General features: G+C 32.6%; 1 protein-coding gene across 1 annotated transcript; it reads right to left on the bottom strand.

Annotated features, from left to right (window-relative positions):
* Window positions 1–591: 591 nt before the first annotated feature.
* Window positions 592–20072, bottom strand: LOC143205090 (bombyxin B-8). Its single transcript, XM_076418167.1, has 3 exons — window positions 19701–20072; window positions 9935–10106; window positions 592–4102 (listed from the first exon to the last, which is right to left on the bottom strand). The coding sequence occupies exons 1-3, from the start codon at window positions 19722–19724 to the stop codon at window positions 3951–3953; spliced, it is 348 nt and encodes a 115-aa protein (XP_076274282.1). The 5' UTR covers window positions 19725–20072; the 3' UTR covers window positions 592–3950.
* Window positions 20073–20476: the final 404 nt, after the last annotated feature.

Raw genomic sequence — 20476 nt, forward strand, 5'->3', positions numbered from 1 at the left:
ATAGTACTAGGGTGTTCACTGCTTGGGTAAACACTTGAACAGCCATCACCATAAACACCACACAATTTTTGATGAACCACCGCTGATTATTAAAAAAACCGAAATTACTTTTTCACTAACCTTCCATGTATCGTATTTATTATAAATTTTCACAACCAATACGTTGACAGGAATTCTAATGCTCCAAACTGTTTACATATAACTGATAAGAAATCAAAAATAGTCGAACTGACAGTACATAAAACCAGAAAAAAAACTTAAAAGAGAATTTCATTATAAATAAAAATAAAATTGGTTTAAAACCGTAGTTAGCATTGATTCACCTTTGACGTTACACTCTTACGAACTGACAGTGACATAAAATGAGAATAAAATAAAACAACTATTTTTAATAAAATATAATTTTCGTAGTTAGCTTTGAGTCGCCTTTGACGTTACACTATTACGAACTGAGAGTGACAGAAAATGAGAATAAAATAAAACAACTCTTTTTAATAAAATATAATTTTCGTAGTTAGCTTTGATTCGCCTTTGACGTTACACTATTACGAACTGACAGTCACAGAAAATGAGAATAAAATAAAATAACTATTTTTAATAAAATATAATTTATTGGCGGTAAATGAGAAGTAATTTTCAGCAAATACATCGTAATTACAAGTCCCCCAACTGATTCACGTTCGGCTCTACACTTGGATACGATTAAAGACACTTTACATATTATAACGATGCTTACGAACTAATGAGATCTAAATTTAAGCAGCAGATCCTTCCTGTCTCCGTCGATTCGGATTAGTAGCACGACTAAAAATGTATCTTCTGCTCTCGCATTCTTTCCGCACCACCACTACATAATAACAATTCCATTTTTACAGGGATTCATAATAAATAACAACCAATTAGTGAAACAAAAACAAAAAAAACAAAATTTTAATACTACATTACCCTGTAAATGTTTTAACATTATCACAATTGTTTTAGTACATAAATTTTACCTAACCATTCAATTGTCTAACTTGTTTAAATATCTATATTAACAATCAGATCCGTATACGACTAATTCAATTAATTATATATACCCTAAATTTATGTTTATTACTTATGTATATTATATATACCTTAAACTTATGCACTCAGGTAGTGGCGCAGCCACCAAAATGTTATAACTCTATATCTCAGCTTGCGACGTTGCCAGATTGTATGAATTGTATTTATATATGGGATATATTACTTAAATAACTAACATTTAATTTAGTAATTATCAAATAACACTTATCTTAATTATTCATACACATGGCCTGTAGCTATACATAGAAAATATCAGAGCAAACTGGCAACAACGCATGTCCTTCATTTATAAGAATAAGAAAAGTACCTAATATCACCAATTTAAGACGGTCGGAGTCGTGCGGCGTTGCCAATTATGCTCCCCAATAAATCCCCGAGATAATTACACATTGCCTAGCTACTATTAAATTAAAACAAATAGGTGAAGAATATGAAGTAGAATTCACCAAAACACATTTTGGATATTAAAATACCACCTACATGTCTCGAAAACAAATAGAGAATAAATTGCAACCAAATTAACAGTTAAAGTACATAGATATTACTAATGTAAGAAGAATAGGTAAAATTGATGGACAATCGTAAAACGGAACGACCGATAGCTTCTCGAATATTAACAAATACGGAAATAAAATACTCAACAACTGAAATAGGATCATTGTGTCAATTGTTTGGAACACTAATCCTTTTAGACCTTATATTTTTGGAGTAATATTTTAATTAGCCACCAATCACAGATCAGAAACAATCGAAATCTCGAAATACAAAGAAATATATTAATAAACTATTTTTAAAATCATTATTCTAGTTACAATCAAACAGTAGTCGTTATCGACGAATCTATTGTAGAAAAGAAAAGCGGAAAATGCATTTTTTATTTTATATTGCGATATTTTAGTATTTACAAAATCTAATTAACAAAAAAATGTATTTAGTAGGTTTGTGAATTAGGTTAATGGATTACACACTTAAGATAAACGGCAAAATTTTAATATGCAGCTGACGGCAAATGTGTAAATCCCCCACTATACAAACTTTCTATATATATATATATATATATATATATATATATATATATATAAATATACATATAAGTATACTATTTTCCCTATATGTAAATACTAATTTAACATATCGGCAACGTAGCAGACAGATCTTAAATGGTGTTTTTATCCGCTAGTAGAACAAATACTACGTTAGATATGAGATTAATATCACTATCAAATAAAATTTACCGATACTGCTGGCGCCATCTATCGGTCACAACCCGCCACATTCTTCTTCTTATATTACGGGGCGTTTGCATTGAGAAAGGATCAAGTTCGGTCGTATACGGAACATCGCGTATAAATAAAAATAAGACAATATCACAAAAAGAATCGAATTAAACATTACGACTATGCCAAGAAGAAAAAAATCACTCCTTAAATAATATGCAAAAGTCAAAGATCAAACGTTTAACCTAGAAGTTGATTAAATTACTCAGATACTAAACGAAATTAAAATACGCCTTTCTCCAGACGGAGTAAATTGTAATTAAATCGAGCGCGAATGTATGAGTGAGTGTGTGTAAAAATAAAAATTGTCGGCGAATAAACGAGCGAGCGAGCATTTTTAAATGGGCTGCATGCGAATCGGTCTCTTAGACGTGCGGATTGTTTATTGTAAGTGGCCGATTATTAATTGGTATGCAACAACAATCAAGAATTTGGGAGAGATAAGTATTTCGCAACATATAAAGTCCCCCCGAAAATAGTCTCGACACGAGGATAAAAGGCCTGTTTATATAAAGGTCTGACCGGTGATAATACACTCGAATATATTAAAGGCGTGAAAAAGTAAACCTGTTTTTAAAAATTGCAAAGTTGTGCCTTTTTGTTCTTCTATTTATATGTCTATATTTTTGGTAAATAATATTTTATATTTTTTTTAGGTTAAAAATGGAAACCAAAAGATTTATTTTGTTTTCTGTGGCAAATCGATGTAGTACACATTTGTTCAATTTATTTTCTAAAGTCCAAATGCTTCCATCACACAATAACACAAAACCACTTTCTAGACACTGAGAATATGTCTGATGGTGATTTATAAGAATTAAAAATAACTGAACAATATTTGCGTATACCATTTTTAACCTAAACAAAAATATTCTTTATATTCAATAGCCATATAAATAAGACGAATAATAAAACATTTGCGGACCAACAAATAGCCGTAAGGGCTAAGAAGTCAATTTTCGAGCGATGATGTCCGGGATCGAATCTCGCTATTGGTTTTTTAATATTCATTAATGTCTAATGTGATATAAAAATTTAATAAATTAAAGCAAATTTTTAAAAGTCAATAAAATAACTGTCTGGGACAACTAATGAGTTCTTAAAAATGGGATATTGTTTTATAAAAAATTGATTGGTTCGCTTTTTCACGTACCTTATAAGTTACATTCCGCTTTGTATAAAATTAACTAGTGTATTTTAAGTAAGTTTAACAATCGACTAACATCTAGTAACAGAATACTTGATCTGTAACGACAATCGCGACAAAAAAAGAAGTATTCTTAACCGTCACTGTCACCATATCCTACGTCAGTATATTAATTTAAATTGCTAGAGTTTCAACGATATGATTTAAATGACTTAGAATAGCCAATACTCGAAAAGATTACCGATATAACCTTATTTAAGATTCGTTATGATGAAATATACCTAGGATTCACTATAAAAAATTAAAACCTTCCAAAAAGAAGATACTCGAATTTTGTCTGAGACGTCTCAAACCGTTTTCACATCGCACTAAGGGCATGTTCGTTCTGGCGCGCTCTATCGAGTCGCGAGGGTTGCAGATACGCGGATTGCCGGTTCCGCGGCGCAGGCTCGGATTGGTCATCGGGATCCGGAACCGCCGCAGTACGATTGGAGGATTTCCTTCGTGCAGGCTCGGGCGCAACATTCTTCGTAGACGCCGCCGGTTATTTGGAGTCTGCCGAGAAGAGACGTTGACTTGGCTCGATTTTGTAGAGGATACGGTTTTGGTACTACAACAAAAGAAATTTATATTAATATTAGTGGTTGTTAGAATTATTATTTTATCCTAGTTAAAAAGAGCATTCTATCTCTGTTGGGCACATCAGGAAGTGTAACCGAATAAGGCTATAATGTGAGGTGCATTGATTGTTTTGTTAGGCGAGCTACATAAAATTCGATTTCGGTTGGTGTGGTGAGCCATGTTGCCATATGTCCGCAAATTTATTCAAACATTAAGGATTATAATTAGACGTTATTAACTGGTAAACGTTGTTTTTGGCGCTATTTTTGTTCTGATTGCGTCTATTTGGCAACATGGCGACGTGCTAAACTCATAATTTTGACGACGTGAACGGATTAAAGTTATTATCGGCTGTAGAAATAAGTAGTGATGCTTAAAATTGAAAAATTAATATCTTCTTTGACTATGGTATTATATATTAAAATAATTATATATATATATATATAATACTAAATCAGTTATAGTAGAGTTGTAACTGTCTATCTGTAAGTTAGTAGTAAGTTGTAGTCTAGCTGTTAAGTGTCTACTGTAACAAAATTCAGTTCTGTGTATAGCTTATACTAGGAGAAATGTCTACTGTATGAGCTATAAGGTTTGTAAAATAATTTTAAAGGATTATGCCTATGGGTATTAAAGCACTAATTTAATAGTATTTTAATAGTATACATGAGTAAATTAATTTTGAGGGATCTCGATTTTGTGAATTGAAGGTCTTAGTGCGAATATATCTATTGAAATTAATTAAAACAATTATTACAGGATATAGGAAAAAGTACCGAAGCTTTTAATTGAAATTTCTAAGCACTACTATAAGGCCTGTGAGTTTGAAGTATTTTTCCTATTGGCACCATAACAAAATTAACGTATCAGAAACAGTATTGTCATTGTAGTAGTGAATTTGCCATTTCCTCAATTCTAAATAACGTCTTTTATTGTAATTCGCTCAAAATCCTATTAACTCTAACTCAAATGCAGCGGATAATAAAGGACTTTGATAGCATAAACCTGTTAATACTAGTCAAGAGCAATTTTGAACCGTAAAAGCAGTAACTAAATTAATATTTTAAATAAATAAAATAAATGGCAATGACGCTGTCAAAGTCATCCGACTCCAGCGCCATCTGTTAACCGAAAAGCCACGATCTCTAGGCCTACTATACGTCGTTCAAAGAAAAATTCAGGCCGAAATACGCGGTCACGCGAAGGCGGCGGACGGTCGACAAATCGAAATCTCAAGTGTCATCGCGTTTTATCTGAAGCGGAATTAGATCCAAATGTCGAGTCATTTATGTGGCCGTGTGATCGGAGCACGTCCGCCACATTGGGCAATCGGATCGTGTAGTATTTATCTGACAAACAAATATATAAGAATATATAGATGTTGTCAATGAACTTTTGCTCCAGAGAAAAAGTATCACGGTTTTATCTTCTATTGTCGAGATGATTAGACAACCAATCGGCGTGATACCGAATGGTCTAATTCGATCGAATTCCGTCGTGGAGTGTCCGGCGAGATGCGGGTTAATTTTGACGGTTTTCTTACCGTATTGGTACTAGAAAATCAGTTTATATAATTTTTACGAGGCGTAGAGAAATAGTATTGCGGCTTTGTCGATTAATTTTTGTAGGTCAGAGGTGTGAGTAGGTTTTAAATTATTATTTTACGGCATTGGAACTACAAAATTATTTTACCAGATGTTCTAGAAAGTCCAGTTCTTCAGAAGAAAACATAATTTTCAAGAAAAGGGAAAAATTTATTTATACAAAGTACTGACTATACTTTGAATACGTCTTGCTCGTCTTTCATGCAATTTATGGATGCCATCCCAAAAAAAAAACTGTTTGTCCTGTGAGCAAAAACCATTCATCGAGCCATTTTCTAACTTCTTCGAAATTGGCGAAGTGATGCTCTGCAAGCATGTATCCCTTTGATCTGAAAAGTTGATAGTCGGACGGGGCAAAGTCTGGAGAGTACGGCGGGTGCGATAATATGTCCCGTTTAAGTGCTTTACCCTTTCAAATTGATTATTTATTGTCAGTAGAGATCACTATTAACTGTTTCATCAGGTTTCAACAGTTCGTAATATTGCACGCCACTCTGGTCTCACCAAACATACCAAAATCATTGTCGTGGGACCGAAACGACTTGACTTTTGGCTTTTTGGAGTCTTCACCAGATTATAACCATGATTTTTGAGCTTAGGGTTTAATACACAGAAATTCCGCAATAATAACCGTTTGATAATTCGACGTACCGTAAAGCTGCAGTGTTGCCAATTTTAAATATTGAAATATTTAACTGTCCCTATTTTAGTGGTGACTATTTCCGGAGAATCATAATCGGTATTCAGCAAATACCATTTAAAAGCAATCGTAGAGATAGAATCCAAAGAACTACTGCGGCCATTTTGGATTTGACCCTGCTTTTTGTTAGAATCTTGTTATTTATACTTTAATTGTTCTTGTATTGTTCATAATTTGAATATAAAGAAATATATGGTTCGATGTCCTTTATGTGAGTATATCTCATCAAAATCACAGCTCGTTATCAATAGTCATTTCGCAGTATTAAGACTGAACAAGAAACATTGCGGTTCCTATTTTTGTAAAAATGTTGCCACTTCTAAATTTGAGCGTAATCGATCCGGAATTCATAAGAGTGTACCGAAAGGTGAGAAGTGGACTTTTATTGGACAATTACAGTGTCAAATTAAAAAGACTAGATTTATTGACTAATAAAGATTTATAGAAAATTCAGCGAGCCAACCTATTAAGTCCTACATGTACAAAATGTAAAAATGACTACTAGTGTTGAATCATAGGTAAATGATATATAAGTCATAATCATAGTTTCTGGATATCTACCCTAGATTTTTATGTTCATCAATCAAATTAAATGAAGGACAATATGAAATGTTAAAAGAATACTTGTATATTCTAGACAAAGGCTTAATGCATATACATTTGAAATGAATTCCTTGTTATTTCAATGAATTGAGAGAAGGATGGGATGAATAAACAATGGAGGTATTCTTTAGTGCCGTGCAGGATATATTATTGAGTAATTTTAAAGATAAATATATGCTTATGTTTTTAACAGGTCAATTGCCAAAAGCCCCCGGCCTGACCCATAGATCTAGGCTAGTAGAATTAAATCCTTGTTTTTTAGTTAGCCCTAACCCCCAAAAGGTGCGTGTGTAAATTTGACAGCTGTGGGATCATTAGTTTGTGAATTATAGCATTTTGAGTGAAGCAACTTTTGTTATTGTGAGAAAAATTAATAAAAATTTGAAATTTTTTTTTTGAAGGGAAAAAATACAGTTGAAGCAAAAACTTAGCTTGATGCCGAGTTTCCGAACACTACCCAGGAAAATCAACCATCAAGGATTAGTATGTTAAGTTTAGATGAGGTGAAATGAGCACTGAAGACGGTGAACGCAGTGGATGCCCAAAAGAGGTTGTTACCGACGAAAATATTTAAAAAATCCACAAAATGATTTTGAATGACCGTAAATTGAAATTGAATGAAATAGCAGGCACTCTAAAGATATCAACTGGACGTGTACATCATATCATTCACGAATATTTGGGTATGAGAAAGCTCTGTGCAAAGTAGGTGCCGCGCGAGCCCACTTTTGACCAAAAACAACGACGAGTTGATGATTCGGAGCAGTGTTTGAAGCTGATCAAGCGTAATAAACCCGAGTTTTTGTGTCGATATGTTACAACGGATGAAATATAGCTCCATCATTTCACTCCGAAATTCAATCGACAGTCATCCGATTAGACTGCACACGATGAACCCGCTGTAAAATGTGGGAAAACACAACAGTCGTCTGTCAAGGTTATGGCGTCTGTATTTTGGGATGCGCATGAAAGGATTCCCTTGAAAAAGGAAGGACCATCAACAACGACTATTACATAGCGTTAATGGACCGTTTGAAGGACGAAATCGCCGAAAAAACGGCCGCATTTGAAGAAAACGAAAGTGCTGCTTCATCAAGACAATGCACCGTGTCAAAAATCCATGAATTGGGCTTCGAATTGCTTCCTCAACCACCGTATTCTTCAGATCTGGCCCCCAGCGACTATTTCCTGTTCTCAGATCTCAAAAGAATGATCACTGGGAAGAAATTTTCGTCGAATGAAGAGGTGATCGCCGAAACTGAGGCCTATTTTGAAGCAAAGGACAAATCGTACTACAAAAATGGTATCGAAAAATTGGAGGGTGATTATAATCAGTGTATCACCCTTGAAGGGAATTATGTTGAATAAAAAAAACTAATTTTGCCAAAAAAATGTGTTTTACTATGGTATGCAAGGGACTTTACAATTGACCTGTTATATATTGATAAATAAACTCTATTTGTTACCTTATATGTTGTTTTATTTTCTGTTTTTCTTTTTAAGCTCAAATATGTTTATAAATGGCAGAATAACATAAAATTTTAACTTGTGCCTCAATAGAAATATTATATTGATCTGTGAATATAAGATAATTTATTCTATTTATATTATATTCTTCAAATGTACGTATAATTTCTAAGAACTGGCAACGTCGCAATTTTTAAACCATTGTGGGCATGCCACGATTGTCCAGAATTAGACTATTGCCACCATTTTGCTTACGAAAGCTATTAAGCGTTATTTTCTGTCATTCAAAATGTATTTATGCTTAAATTCATTTTGAAGCCATAAATATTTGAAATACTAATACATCAGCGTGAAGTATTTGAAATACAGATTACAAATTGCGTTTTTTACGAAATAATCGAAATACAAACACGGCCCAACCCTAGTTATTACAAAATGAGATGTTGTTACCGCATAAGTCTTTCTTAGAACACAATTGGAATAAACAGTTGGCAGCACTTCCTATTTTATCGCAGCGATTTATGTAATAGTACAGTTAGTTAAATAGAAACATAAATCATTGCAGACTATTTGTTTCGTTTTGTTTCTTTGACCCGGTCATATGATAAAGCTTCCGATAATGTCAGCTCTAACACATTTTTTACTTTAAAATATCCCGCTATTCGCACTTCTTGTCGGATTAAATGTTATTTTGGCTCATGGATAAGTAATCTGCGTTTTTTTGTAGGTTAGAACATACACTAATTAATTAAAATAATTATCTTGTTATATTTTATGTTATATAATGTTGGGCATTTGGTATTTTGATCGACGTTTAACATGGAAAAAACATTTAGTGACAAAACGCAAGCAGCTAAATTATCCTTAGATAATTAGTTTTGTTGTATAAATCAATACTTTTTGGACCCATGGTTTTGTAGTGTGGAGTACTACTAGCAAATTTAACATAGATATCCTCCAGAGGTTCCAGTCAAAGTGTTGCAGTCACCGTCGATGCCCCATGTTACGTCTTCAACGACCTAATTCAGCACGATATCCCCTTAGAACCCATAATGAGTGTGATTCAAAATGTTAGTGCAAAGTACTCTGAAAGACTATTGGTGCATCCTCATGCACTCGCCAAACAGTTAAATGTGCGCTATGACAGTGTAGTGCATAGAGACATACAGTGAGATTTAATAATCTCTAGAATAGTTTTAGAATAAGTTAGAATAGACTTTAGAATGACTTCGAATAATATCTAGTATAAGATTTAGATTATAATTTTGTACAGCAGATCACTTACTGAAAAAAAAATCAGCCGTAATTTGCAGACGTTCCTCCAAGTTTACAAGGAGTGAACAGAAATGAGATTTTCTCGTGAAAAAAATTAACACAGCCATTTTTTTCAGTATTGTTTTATATACACATTAAATCCAACAATATTAAGCGACATAATTTTACTTACTCCTGTAATACTCCTGATAATTCCCTTGACAGAGCGTACCCAACGTATCCGATAATATTTTCCCGCAATATTTCTTCTTTTCCGCTTTCACCGGGAATCTATACTCCGTCCCGTGACAAGAGAGCATCAGATGCATCAAGATAATGGCTATTAGTAGGTAATAAAACCCCATCTGAAACAAAACAAGAGTAACTGTAAGGACACGCACTGAAATACGTTATATTGTTCTTAAAATTGCAGAAAAAGTAACAGTAATTATGGAGAAGCAGAAATACTATATTGGAAATTAATAAAATTACGAAGCGCTTGCAGTATTGTGGTTTAAAAATAAATATATTTACAGCAACAGTGCAGCGATGACCTTTAAAGCCACTGATATATGTTTGTGTTTGAGATTTATCAAGATTTTTTACTTGTTACTCGACCGTTTTTATTTATTTTATCCAAATTAACAAAAAAAAAACGAAAATAACAATTATATCAAAGGAAAAACGGCGAATAAGTTAACCAATTACAATGATAACCCGCCAGAAGACATCACGGTACAGGTTTAAACAAAAGTCAGGTCAACGTGAATCATCTCGTAATTTTTTCAGCCCGCTTGATGTTTACCGAGACCTTAAACTTTGCACTCAAATCAAAGTATCTCGACTCCTGCGATAAAGCCAATTAATTTTCGGTTACTCTAGAAGTTTCCTTTTTATTTTTCGCTAATTAGCACGATTTCGTAATAATTTAATGAGATACGATGATCGGTTCGATTAGGAAGCGTCAAGCGACGTGAACTTAAACCACAATTCTAAAGTTTCGACTAAATAAATGAAAAAAAAACGCATGGTGTCTTGTTTAATACGAAATAGTCGCATATACGAGGGCCAATCAATAACTATAAAAAATAGAAAGATTAATAGAGTTTTTAATAGTTTTTATTGAATATATATACTAGGTCGTCGAATAATTTGATCGAGCGCCATCTATTCGTCAATAGTAGAACTAAAAATTTGGCGCCATTTTCGTACTTAATTTTTAAGGACCTGAGTAAAATTTCATCTCAATATGTCAAATAATTCTCCAGTTATAGGTTATAGTAATTTATTACACATAATATATATATATATATATATATATATATATATATATATATATATATATGTATATATATATATATATATATATATATATATATATATATATATATATATATATATACATATTATTGCAAATTTTAGATCAGTTAAGTGTTAAGTTACATTTATAGTGTCAACAAATTTCATTCGTTAATCCATTAAAAAATCATTATCCAGTTGCCCATTCAGTTGCAGAAACCATTAGGAAAATACATATTTCCATTGTTTACTGTATTTTTACGGTCACAATACCTTCCTCATCTTCATCCATATTTGATTTAATGAAGATTGGTAAGTTTAAACACCAGAAAATTGCATGTAAGTTTCATAATCATCAGTAATTTTACGAAAATTTTTATAAGTACATTTGTCAGAAAATGATTATAAACCAATTTAAGTCCATATAAATTTTCTGGCAATATTGCTCTTCAATCTTCACAGTATTTCCATAACCATTAAAGCAATTAAAGCGAATTTTACCATTGAACAATCTTTTATTTCACACGGTTACCTACACTTTTCTATTCTGAATAATAACAGCTTAACCCCTGTATGTTTGTTATTTTTTTAGCTGACTTTGGGCGTCTAATATCACTAAATTCAGTAACACTAAGAGAACTATTAAAACAGTCGCATTTCTTTTATTATTGTTATTAGAATTTATGTTATCTGGTCACTCTTGTTTTTAAGATTATTTATCATCATTTCAATTAATGATGCCTTGTGGTAAACAATTAATTCTTTCTGAAAAACAAATAGTTATGGATTGAACAGAAATCGGTAGAAGTTAAAGGCAAACGGCGGCGAGTATTTGTAGATCATAGAGTGTGTTTTAAACTAGCTGTTCTGGTCAACTGATCTGGTAATCAAATGGATTCAAGAATCGTGAAGATTTATATGGAAAGAGAAATACCAATATGAAAAATCAAGAAACACCATTGTTAGCATCAAAAATTGGTCTTGGAAAGGATTGATGATCGTACAAATGAACACTAAAATAAGCAAAATTGCTGATTGTTGGAGCGAAAATATTCCTTGATAAATTCACCAGGCCCAAGCTCCATTACAATTTCAAGATTTCACTAAATGTTGTCGATGACGTCCCGGAGACATCATCGGGCTTTAAATATGATCTAATTGTAGTGGATATGATGGAACTTATTTATATATTTTATGAAACCTTCTTGTGGTCTTGTCATTTAGATCACATGTTTTCGCACAACCGGGTTATTTCTGTTGAGATTGATGTTGACCATCGAGTAATATATAGAGTAGTAACTCAATATAAATAAGTTCAGAAATGTTTTGCGTGTTTCAGAAGGAAGACGCTGAGAACGCCATTTCGCCGAATTTCATTGGTTAGTTTAAATTACCATTACAGGCACCTGTAATGAAAATATTTTATTAGGACAGTATTTCATTGGTCGACGATTTCATACGCATCACATGACTCTACAACTCTGACGTCACATTCTACTGACCAATTAAATTTCAAATAAAACCAAAATGTAATTTTTCAATGCCTTTTATTAATATAAAATTCCATATAAATACAAATATTATACAATATCAGAAAGCTAAAATATAAGTATATAATGAATATATATTGTGTAAATAAATAAAAAAATAATGGAATATAAATATATTAATAAATAATAATTAAATGTGGATATAAAAATGGCTGCAATCTAATAGAAAACATAACATATCTCGTGGCAAATATAATCAAAATTGTCTATAGCTTTTTTTTTCCTATTTCATATTTCTTTAGTGCTATCAATTCAAATAAGATGTAAGTTTTTATCTTTTTGTTTCCTCATACTGAAAGTAGAGCATCTGTTAATATTTTACTCACTTGTTCAACACAAAAATGTATTGAGACATGTTATAATTATTACTATAATGTTATTGTGAAAATTATGGAACGGATAATTAACACAGTTCAATCAATATACGTAAGAATGGAGAAAACTGTATGATAAAAAAAATGTATGATATATATCAAAATTATTACTGTACCCTTGTGGTAAAATCGAGGAGTTAAAAAGACAGCTTAGGCATCTGTTATTAACAATATAATAAAACATGCATGATAATCTCTTGTCTATAAAATCAAGCTCATCTTTTTGGTCTACAAATTGTATTATATTGTTTTATATTAATGTATTTTATTAACATCCTTGTTGCAAAAGGTTATCTCGGTTAAGAAGCCTTAAGCCAAAATATTAATTATAAATATCTTGACCAATATACAATTGTGTCAAGTAAATGAACCCCTCCAAAATAATTAGGTTTTTAATTGATGGCACTTTACAAACAACTTTTTAAAGGGTAACAAAATCTTTTCATGTAGTATAATCACATTTACAAGTCATAGTCACATCTTTAATCTAGCTTGGGTTGTTTCTTCCAAGGAAAACTACGTTTGGTTTTTTATTTCTGTACATACACTGGATACATAACACTTCTGAGGATGAAGATACATTTTAATCAAACAATAGTGATTATATTTAAGACACAAAAATGCTAATTGTATTTTATGTCAGGTACACAAAAATGGCGTCGTAAACAAATTGAAACAAACAATCGCGTTATTGAAATAAGCCAATCAAATGCCTTTGTTGGTCAATTCAGATGAACCAATCAAAAAAGTGGTCTCAGAGCCAGCATTGAACGAACCACGCAAAACATTTTCTCGGTTTCGCCTATTTAAGTAATACCAAATATACTTTATGATGTTGACGAAATGTAGAGCAAATAAAACGCTTCAATAGTCCAAAAGACATTTCCTGGTGGTGTGCTCTCTAGTGCTTCCAGGATTATGTAAATTAATATGACTTGATCACTACCAGTGTAACAGGTTAATTAAAAAGTCCCCCGCCTGACACATAGATGGCACTATTAGAATTAAATCCATATGTTTTTTAGTTAGCCCTAACCCTCAAATGATGCGTGTATAAATTTGACAGCTGTTGGATCACCAGTTTGTGAATTATAGCATTTTGAATGAAGCAACTTCTATTCTTGTGAAAAAAAAATGGATAAAAAGGAATTTCGCGTGTTGATAAAATATTGCTTTTTGAAGGGAAAAATTACAATTGAAGCAAAAACTTGGCTTGATGCCGAGTTTCCGGACACTGCCCCAGTAAGACCAATCATCAAGGATTGGTATGATAAGTTTAGACGTGGTGAAATGAGAACTGAAGACGGCGAACGCAGTGGACGTCCAAAAGAGGTTGTTACCGATGAAAACATCTTAAAAATTCACAAAATGATTTTGAATGACCGTAAATTAAAATTGAATGAAATAGCAGTCACTCTAAAGATATCAACTGAACGTGTACATCATATCGTTCACAAATATTTGGGTATGAGAGAGCTCTGTGCAAAGTGGTTACCGCGCGAGCTCATCAAAAAACAACGACGAGTTGATTATTCGGAGCAGTGTTTGAAGATGATCAAGCCTAAGAAACCCGAGTTTTTCCGTCGATATGTGACAATAGATGAAACATGGCTCCATCATTTCACTCCGAAGTCCAATCGACAGTCATCCGACTGGACTGCACACGATAAACCCGCTCCAAAGCGTGGGAAAATGCAACAGTCGGCTGAAAAGGTTATAGCGTCTGTATTTTGGGTCGCACATTGAATAATTTTCATTGACTACCTTGAAAAAGGAAGGACTATCAACAGCGACTGTTACATAGCGTTATTGGGCCGTTTGATGGACGAAATCGCCGAAAAACGGCCGCATTTGAAGAAAAAGAAAGTGCTGTTTCTCCAAGACAATGCACCGTGTCACAAGTCAATGAAAACGATGGCAAAAATCCCTGAATTGGGCTTCGAATTGCTTCCTAATCCACCGTATTCTCCAGATCCGACCCCCACCGACTATTTCCTGAACTCAGATCTCAAAAGAATGCTGGCTGAGAAGAAATGTTCGTCGAATGAAGAGATGATCGCCGAACCTGAGGCCTATTTTGAAGCAAAGGACAAATCGTAGTACAAAACCCTTGTCGTAGTACCTACCCTTGAAGGGAATTATGTTGAATAAAAAAACTAAAAGAAAATGTGTTTTACTATGGTAGGCCGGGCACTTTTCAATTGACCTGTTGTTGATGGAAGAAATTCAGCCATAAGAAATTTGTCTAACTTTCAATCGAACAACTTGTATACAATATATTTTTAACTCTCACTGTATAATAGCAATTAGGACACGAGCAATTATGGTGACTCAATGAAAACAAACAATCTACTATCAGTTTAAGTAAGAGCACTACAAAAATTAGGATATATAACAATTTAATGGCCATAACACGTACTCAGAATACGTGTGTATTTTGTTTGGTTACTGTGTGAGAAATCACGTCTCATTTATGTGAATTTCGATCATAAAAATTACTGTAGATAAGCGTATTGCACTTGATATCAGGTTTGCAGTTAAAAGAAAAAAAAAGACGAAGAATCAGTAACCTACGAGGAATTTTTGGGCGTCGTTTCGTCCGCCAACCACAACTAACCTTATATAATTGAAAGGTTATTTTTTATCGTGTCGCATTGTCACACATGTCGTTTAAATTTAGTACCCAATCGCGATAGATAACGAAATTTGAAAAAAGAAGCGGATCTCGATTAAATATTCAACTATATTTTGAAAGAGTTAATTGTGTTTGATAGCCAAGGTTATCGGAAGACCTCCGTCACAGATCCTTCGTAAGGTCACCATGTGTAAAAAAGTTTGCTTGATTTTTTGTCGAATTTTTCGCTAAAATCGCGAATATTTACGCAGCCTTGAAAACATATATTTTATTGGTAACTTGATTCCCCATAAAACACAAAATCTTTGACGGTGCGTCAAATCGGTGTCAACGTGCCCTCTAGGGACCAAACTGGGAGTTCGTCGAACGTTCCTGAAGTTTCCTGCGACTCCTTTCAGTTTTAGTGGTACACGGGTTGCGGAGATGTTCTTTTTTTAGTTCGTTTATCCGGTATTTTTCTCGCAAAGTGGTGCAAGGTTATAAGAAACGGCATTCCAAGTGGAATAACAATAAAGACAATGGTAATTAATGAGGATTTCAATTGGTTAGTGATTGTACAGTGTATCGCTTTCTGTTTCCTCTATATATAGATATTAAATTATGTTTTGAAATATTGGTGAAGGTTCCGTCAGATTATTTCATCTGTTGATTCAAATAAATCTTAAATAAACTGGATTTGAAACCGAATTTCGTATTTTAAGAATTCACTGCATACATCCACGACAATTACCTCTGAGTTCAGTTTCACTCTCCTTAGGTTCATATTTTAAAAGGAATAATAGTCTATATCACTACATAGTATAAAACAAAGTCGCCTTTTCTGTCCCTATATCCCTATGTGCGCTTAAATCTTTAAAACTACGCAACGGATTTTGATGCGGTTTTTTTCAGTAGATAGAGTGTTTCAAGAGGAAAGTTTATATGTATAATACATGCATAATATACTAAGGCAACATTGCTAATTTTAGAGGTTTCTAACGTGATGTCGTAAATTAACCTATTTTTTTAGGCTTATTTAGCAATTAGCAAAAACGCTGCCTAACCCTACGAGTTAGATCAAATCAATGTACTACAGTATTGTACCCCATAAAAAGGTCTACAAAAAAGTCCGCGATGGTATATGTTTATCTTTTAGGGATAACCCACATTAACCATTTTTATTGTTTACTTTTTACGTGAGAAAATGGCTTATTTATGAAGCTATTTTAAGCAATACGGCATTAATCCTTATCGAATTAAGTACCTTAAATACAGTGTGCAATTAATATAGATCAATATGGTTCCTTACAGCATGTAAATTAAACAAATAGTTTCGGAGATATTACAAATTTAAAATTTGCGTTTAAAAATGTGTAATGTAATAAAAATTGTATGAATTTAGATATTCCAAAGATAGCAGGAAATCTTCATAGTAAGTATAGGGGAAGAGGAATTGTTTTACTCCAAATTTAATGCGTGCAGGCCAAGGGCAGTAATGAATGAACCAAAAATACTGGATCGATTTTAATCATGTTTTCATTGAGTGACATAGGCATATATATTTTATGCCCGTGCAAAGTCGGAGCGGGCCGCTATGTTTTTATATACAACGTTCATATTTTTTCTGTAGTGTATTTAATTTAGTATCAGCATTGCACCCGTGCGAAGCCGGGGCGGGTCGCTAGTAATATATAATAACTCCAGTTGACAAGGATGATCTAGCCCGTGGAGTACCTTTTAAGAATAGCACTGAGTCAAAATTCAGCGATTCTTCTTCTTCTCTAAAGTTATTTTGTGATAATTAAATTTTTTCGATGATAGATGTTGGTTCAATTAATTATTTCTCAGAAACACTATACAATTTGTATCCTTAACTAAATTTGAGTGGTGCCTGGTGAACTTGTTGAGAATTGGTTTCATTATAAATCGAAGCTATTCTTTTTTTACATAACATTTTATATGCAGTAACATTTTCAGAAGTTCACATGTGTGGCTGAGAATTGCAAAGAAATACAATCACTTTAAAAAACGTGGATCCAAGGAATGGTTTAGTCATAGATTACAAAAACAACGAACGTTAATTAAAATCGGTGACTTGGTTGATATTTCGATTTTTAAATATCTCTATTTAGATAAAATATGGAAATTTTATATAACTAATAGACAATTCTCTTCATATCAGGTTTAAGTCCAATTAATAACTTTGAGTTAAGTTTGAAATGAAAAAATCATCAAAAGATATAAAATTAGTTAAAACAATGATCAAAAATAGGCGAGACTCATTAGTTAATTTAAATTTTCGTAAAAAATTAACCAGTTATAACAATTTATATTCATTGTTCGTTTTCATTTAGTGTTTAAAACATCCGTTAGTTCGCGATTTTTTTAATGACCTAGTAAATCAGTATACCAAAGTTATTTTGTGATAATTCAATTGTTTCAGTTAATTATTTCTCAGAAACACTATTCATTTTGCATGGTCAGCGAAAATTGAGGATGAAATGGTGCCTGGTGAGCTTGTTGAGTATCGGTCTCACTATAAATCGAAGTTATTCTTTTTTACATAACATTTTATATGCGGTAACATTTTTACAAGTTCCTGAGAATTGCAAAGGAATGCAATCATTTTAAAAAACGCGAATCCAAGGAATGGTTTAGTCACAGATTACAACAATGAATGTTAATTAAAATCGGTGACTTGGTTGATATTGCGATTTTTAAATATCTCTGTTTAGATAAAATATGGAAATTTTATGTAACTAATAGGCACTTCTCTTCATATCAGGTTTAAGTCCAATTAATAACTTTGAGGTAAGTTTTAACTGAAAAAATCATCAAAAGATATAAAATTAGTTAAAACAATGATCAAAAATAGGCGAGACTCATTAGTTAATTTAAATTTTCGTAAAAAATTAACCAGATATAACAATTTATATTCATTGTTCGTTTTCATTTAGTGTTTAGAACATCCGTTAGTTCGCGATTTTTTAATGACCTAGTAAATCAGTATACCAAAGTTATTTTGTGATAATTCAATTGTTTCAGTTAATTATTTCTCAGAAACACTATTCATTTTGCATGGTCAACGAAAATTGAGGATGAAATGGTACCTGGTGAACTTGTTGAGTATCGGTCTCACTATAAATCGGAGCTATTCTTTTTGTACATAACATTTTATATGCAGTAACATTTTCAGAAGTTCACACGTGTGCCTAAGAATTGCAAAGAAATACAATCACTTTAAAAAACGTGGATCCAAGGAATGGTTTAGTCATAGATTACAAAAACAACGAACGTTAATTAAAATCGGTGACTTGGTTGATATTTCGATTTTTAAATATCTCTATTTAGATAAAATATGGAAATTTTATATAACTAATAGACACTTCTCTTCATATCAGGTTTAAGTCCAATTAATAACTTTGAGTTAAGTTTGAAATTAAAAAATCATCAAAAGATATAAAATTAGTTAAAACAATGATCAAAAATAGGCGAGACTCATAAGTTAGTTTAAATTTTCGTAAAAAATTAACCAGTTATAACAATTTATATTCATTGTTCGTTTTCATTTAGTGTTTAGAACATTCGTTAGTTCGCGATTTTTTTAATGACCTAGTAAATCAGTATACCAAAGTTATTTTGTGATAATTCAATTGTTTCAGTTAATTATTTCTCAGAAACACTATTCATTTTGCATGGTCAACGAAAATTGAGGGTGAAATGGTACCTGGTGAACTTGTTGAGTATCGGTCTCACTATAAATCGAAGCTATTCTTTTTTTACATAACATTTTATATGCAGTAACATCTGAAAAGTGCACACGTTTGCCTGAGAATTGCAAAGAAATACAATCACTTTAAAAAACGTGGATCCAAGGAATGGTTTAGTCATAGATCACAAAAACAATGAACGTGAAAAATGAAAAAAGCATCAAAATATATAAAATTAGTTAATACAATAATCAAAAATAGATGAGACTCAGAAAAGTTAATTTAAATATAATTTTTAAGAAAAACCTAATATAAAAATTGTTCGTTTTCATTTAGTGTTTAGATTTGTTGATTCCCCTGAACTCGATACTGATGAAACAACGACAAGACAAGTTAAGGAGGTCACTTTTACCTTTCTGGGCTTTCCTGTCCCCATAGCTGCGACTCTAACTGATCCAATGGAAATGGTTTTTCTTCTCCGACACTATTGACGCATTCAACGCGCGACATCACAAACTTCTGAAAGGCTACGGTGGTCGGTGGATTTTCCCGCTCTACACCAAACGGTCGCGTTTATCACCAGCTCCTTTATTCCGATTGATATGAAGTACGCGGAGTACTTGCATTTGTCTCGGCACATGTGTAAGAACTAAGCGTAGCTGCCAAGTGCTAATTTATAATTAATACGGCGACCTAGTCATATGCCGCGCCTCTAGATTATGTATTCGCATTTCGGTAAACTGGACACGATTTGTGCGGAGAGTTTAAAGATCGAGGAGCCACTGTCTGTACCCATGCAGCTTTAACCGAAGAACTCTTGATATTGTTGTTTGTTTGCGAGGAAACTACGATGTTTCCACGAGAAATAATCGTTCGCCGTGCATTAACACGTCTAAGACTACCAAATATTTAATTATTTTACTTTTATTTTTACTGTATACCATGCAAACATCTTCATTTTATGTGTAAAGTTAGGTTAAAATCTCATTCTTTTAGAACTACATCTCTACAGTTATATCTATCAAATTTAATTAACCATATCTGCCAGGAGAGCAGAGTAAATTTTTTAGAACATCCAATCGAACAATTTGTATACAATGTATTTTTCACCCTCACTGAATGAAAACAAACTTAGGTTAAACCCTCATTCTTCTAGAATTATATTTCTACAGTCCTGCTAATTGTAAT

The sequence above is a fragment of the Rhynchophorus ferrugineus genome, unplaced genomic scaffold, assembly GCF_030347505.1.
Source record: "Rhynchophorus ferrugineus isolate W39M unplaced genomic scaffold, kcgeb_rfMv2 rfM11, whole genome shotgun sequence".
In the NCBI taxonomy this organism is placed as follows: Eukaryota; Metazoa; Arthropoda; class Insecta; order Coleoptera; family Curculionidae; genus Rhynchophorus; species Rhynchophorus ferrugineus.

Excerpts from the sequence above, each read along its gene's own strand:
- LOC143205090 (XM_076418167.1), bottom strand. The coding sequence starts at position 19,724 with ATGGGGACAGGAAAGCCCAGAAAG. Across the intron at positions 10,107-19,700 it reads GGACAGGAAAGCCCAGAAAG|ATGGGGTTTTATTACCTACT; the intron begins GTAAAAGTGACC and ends GTTTTGTTTCAG. Across the intron at positions 4,103-9,934 it reads TTATCAGGAGTATTACAGGA|TACCAAAACCGTATCCTCTA; the intron begins GTAAGTAAAATT and ends CTTTTGTTGTAG.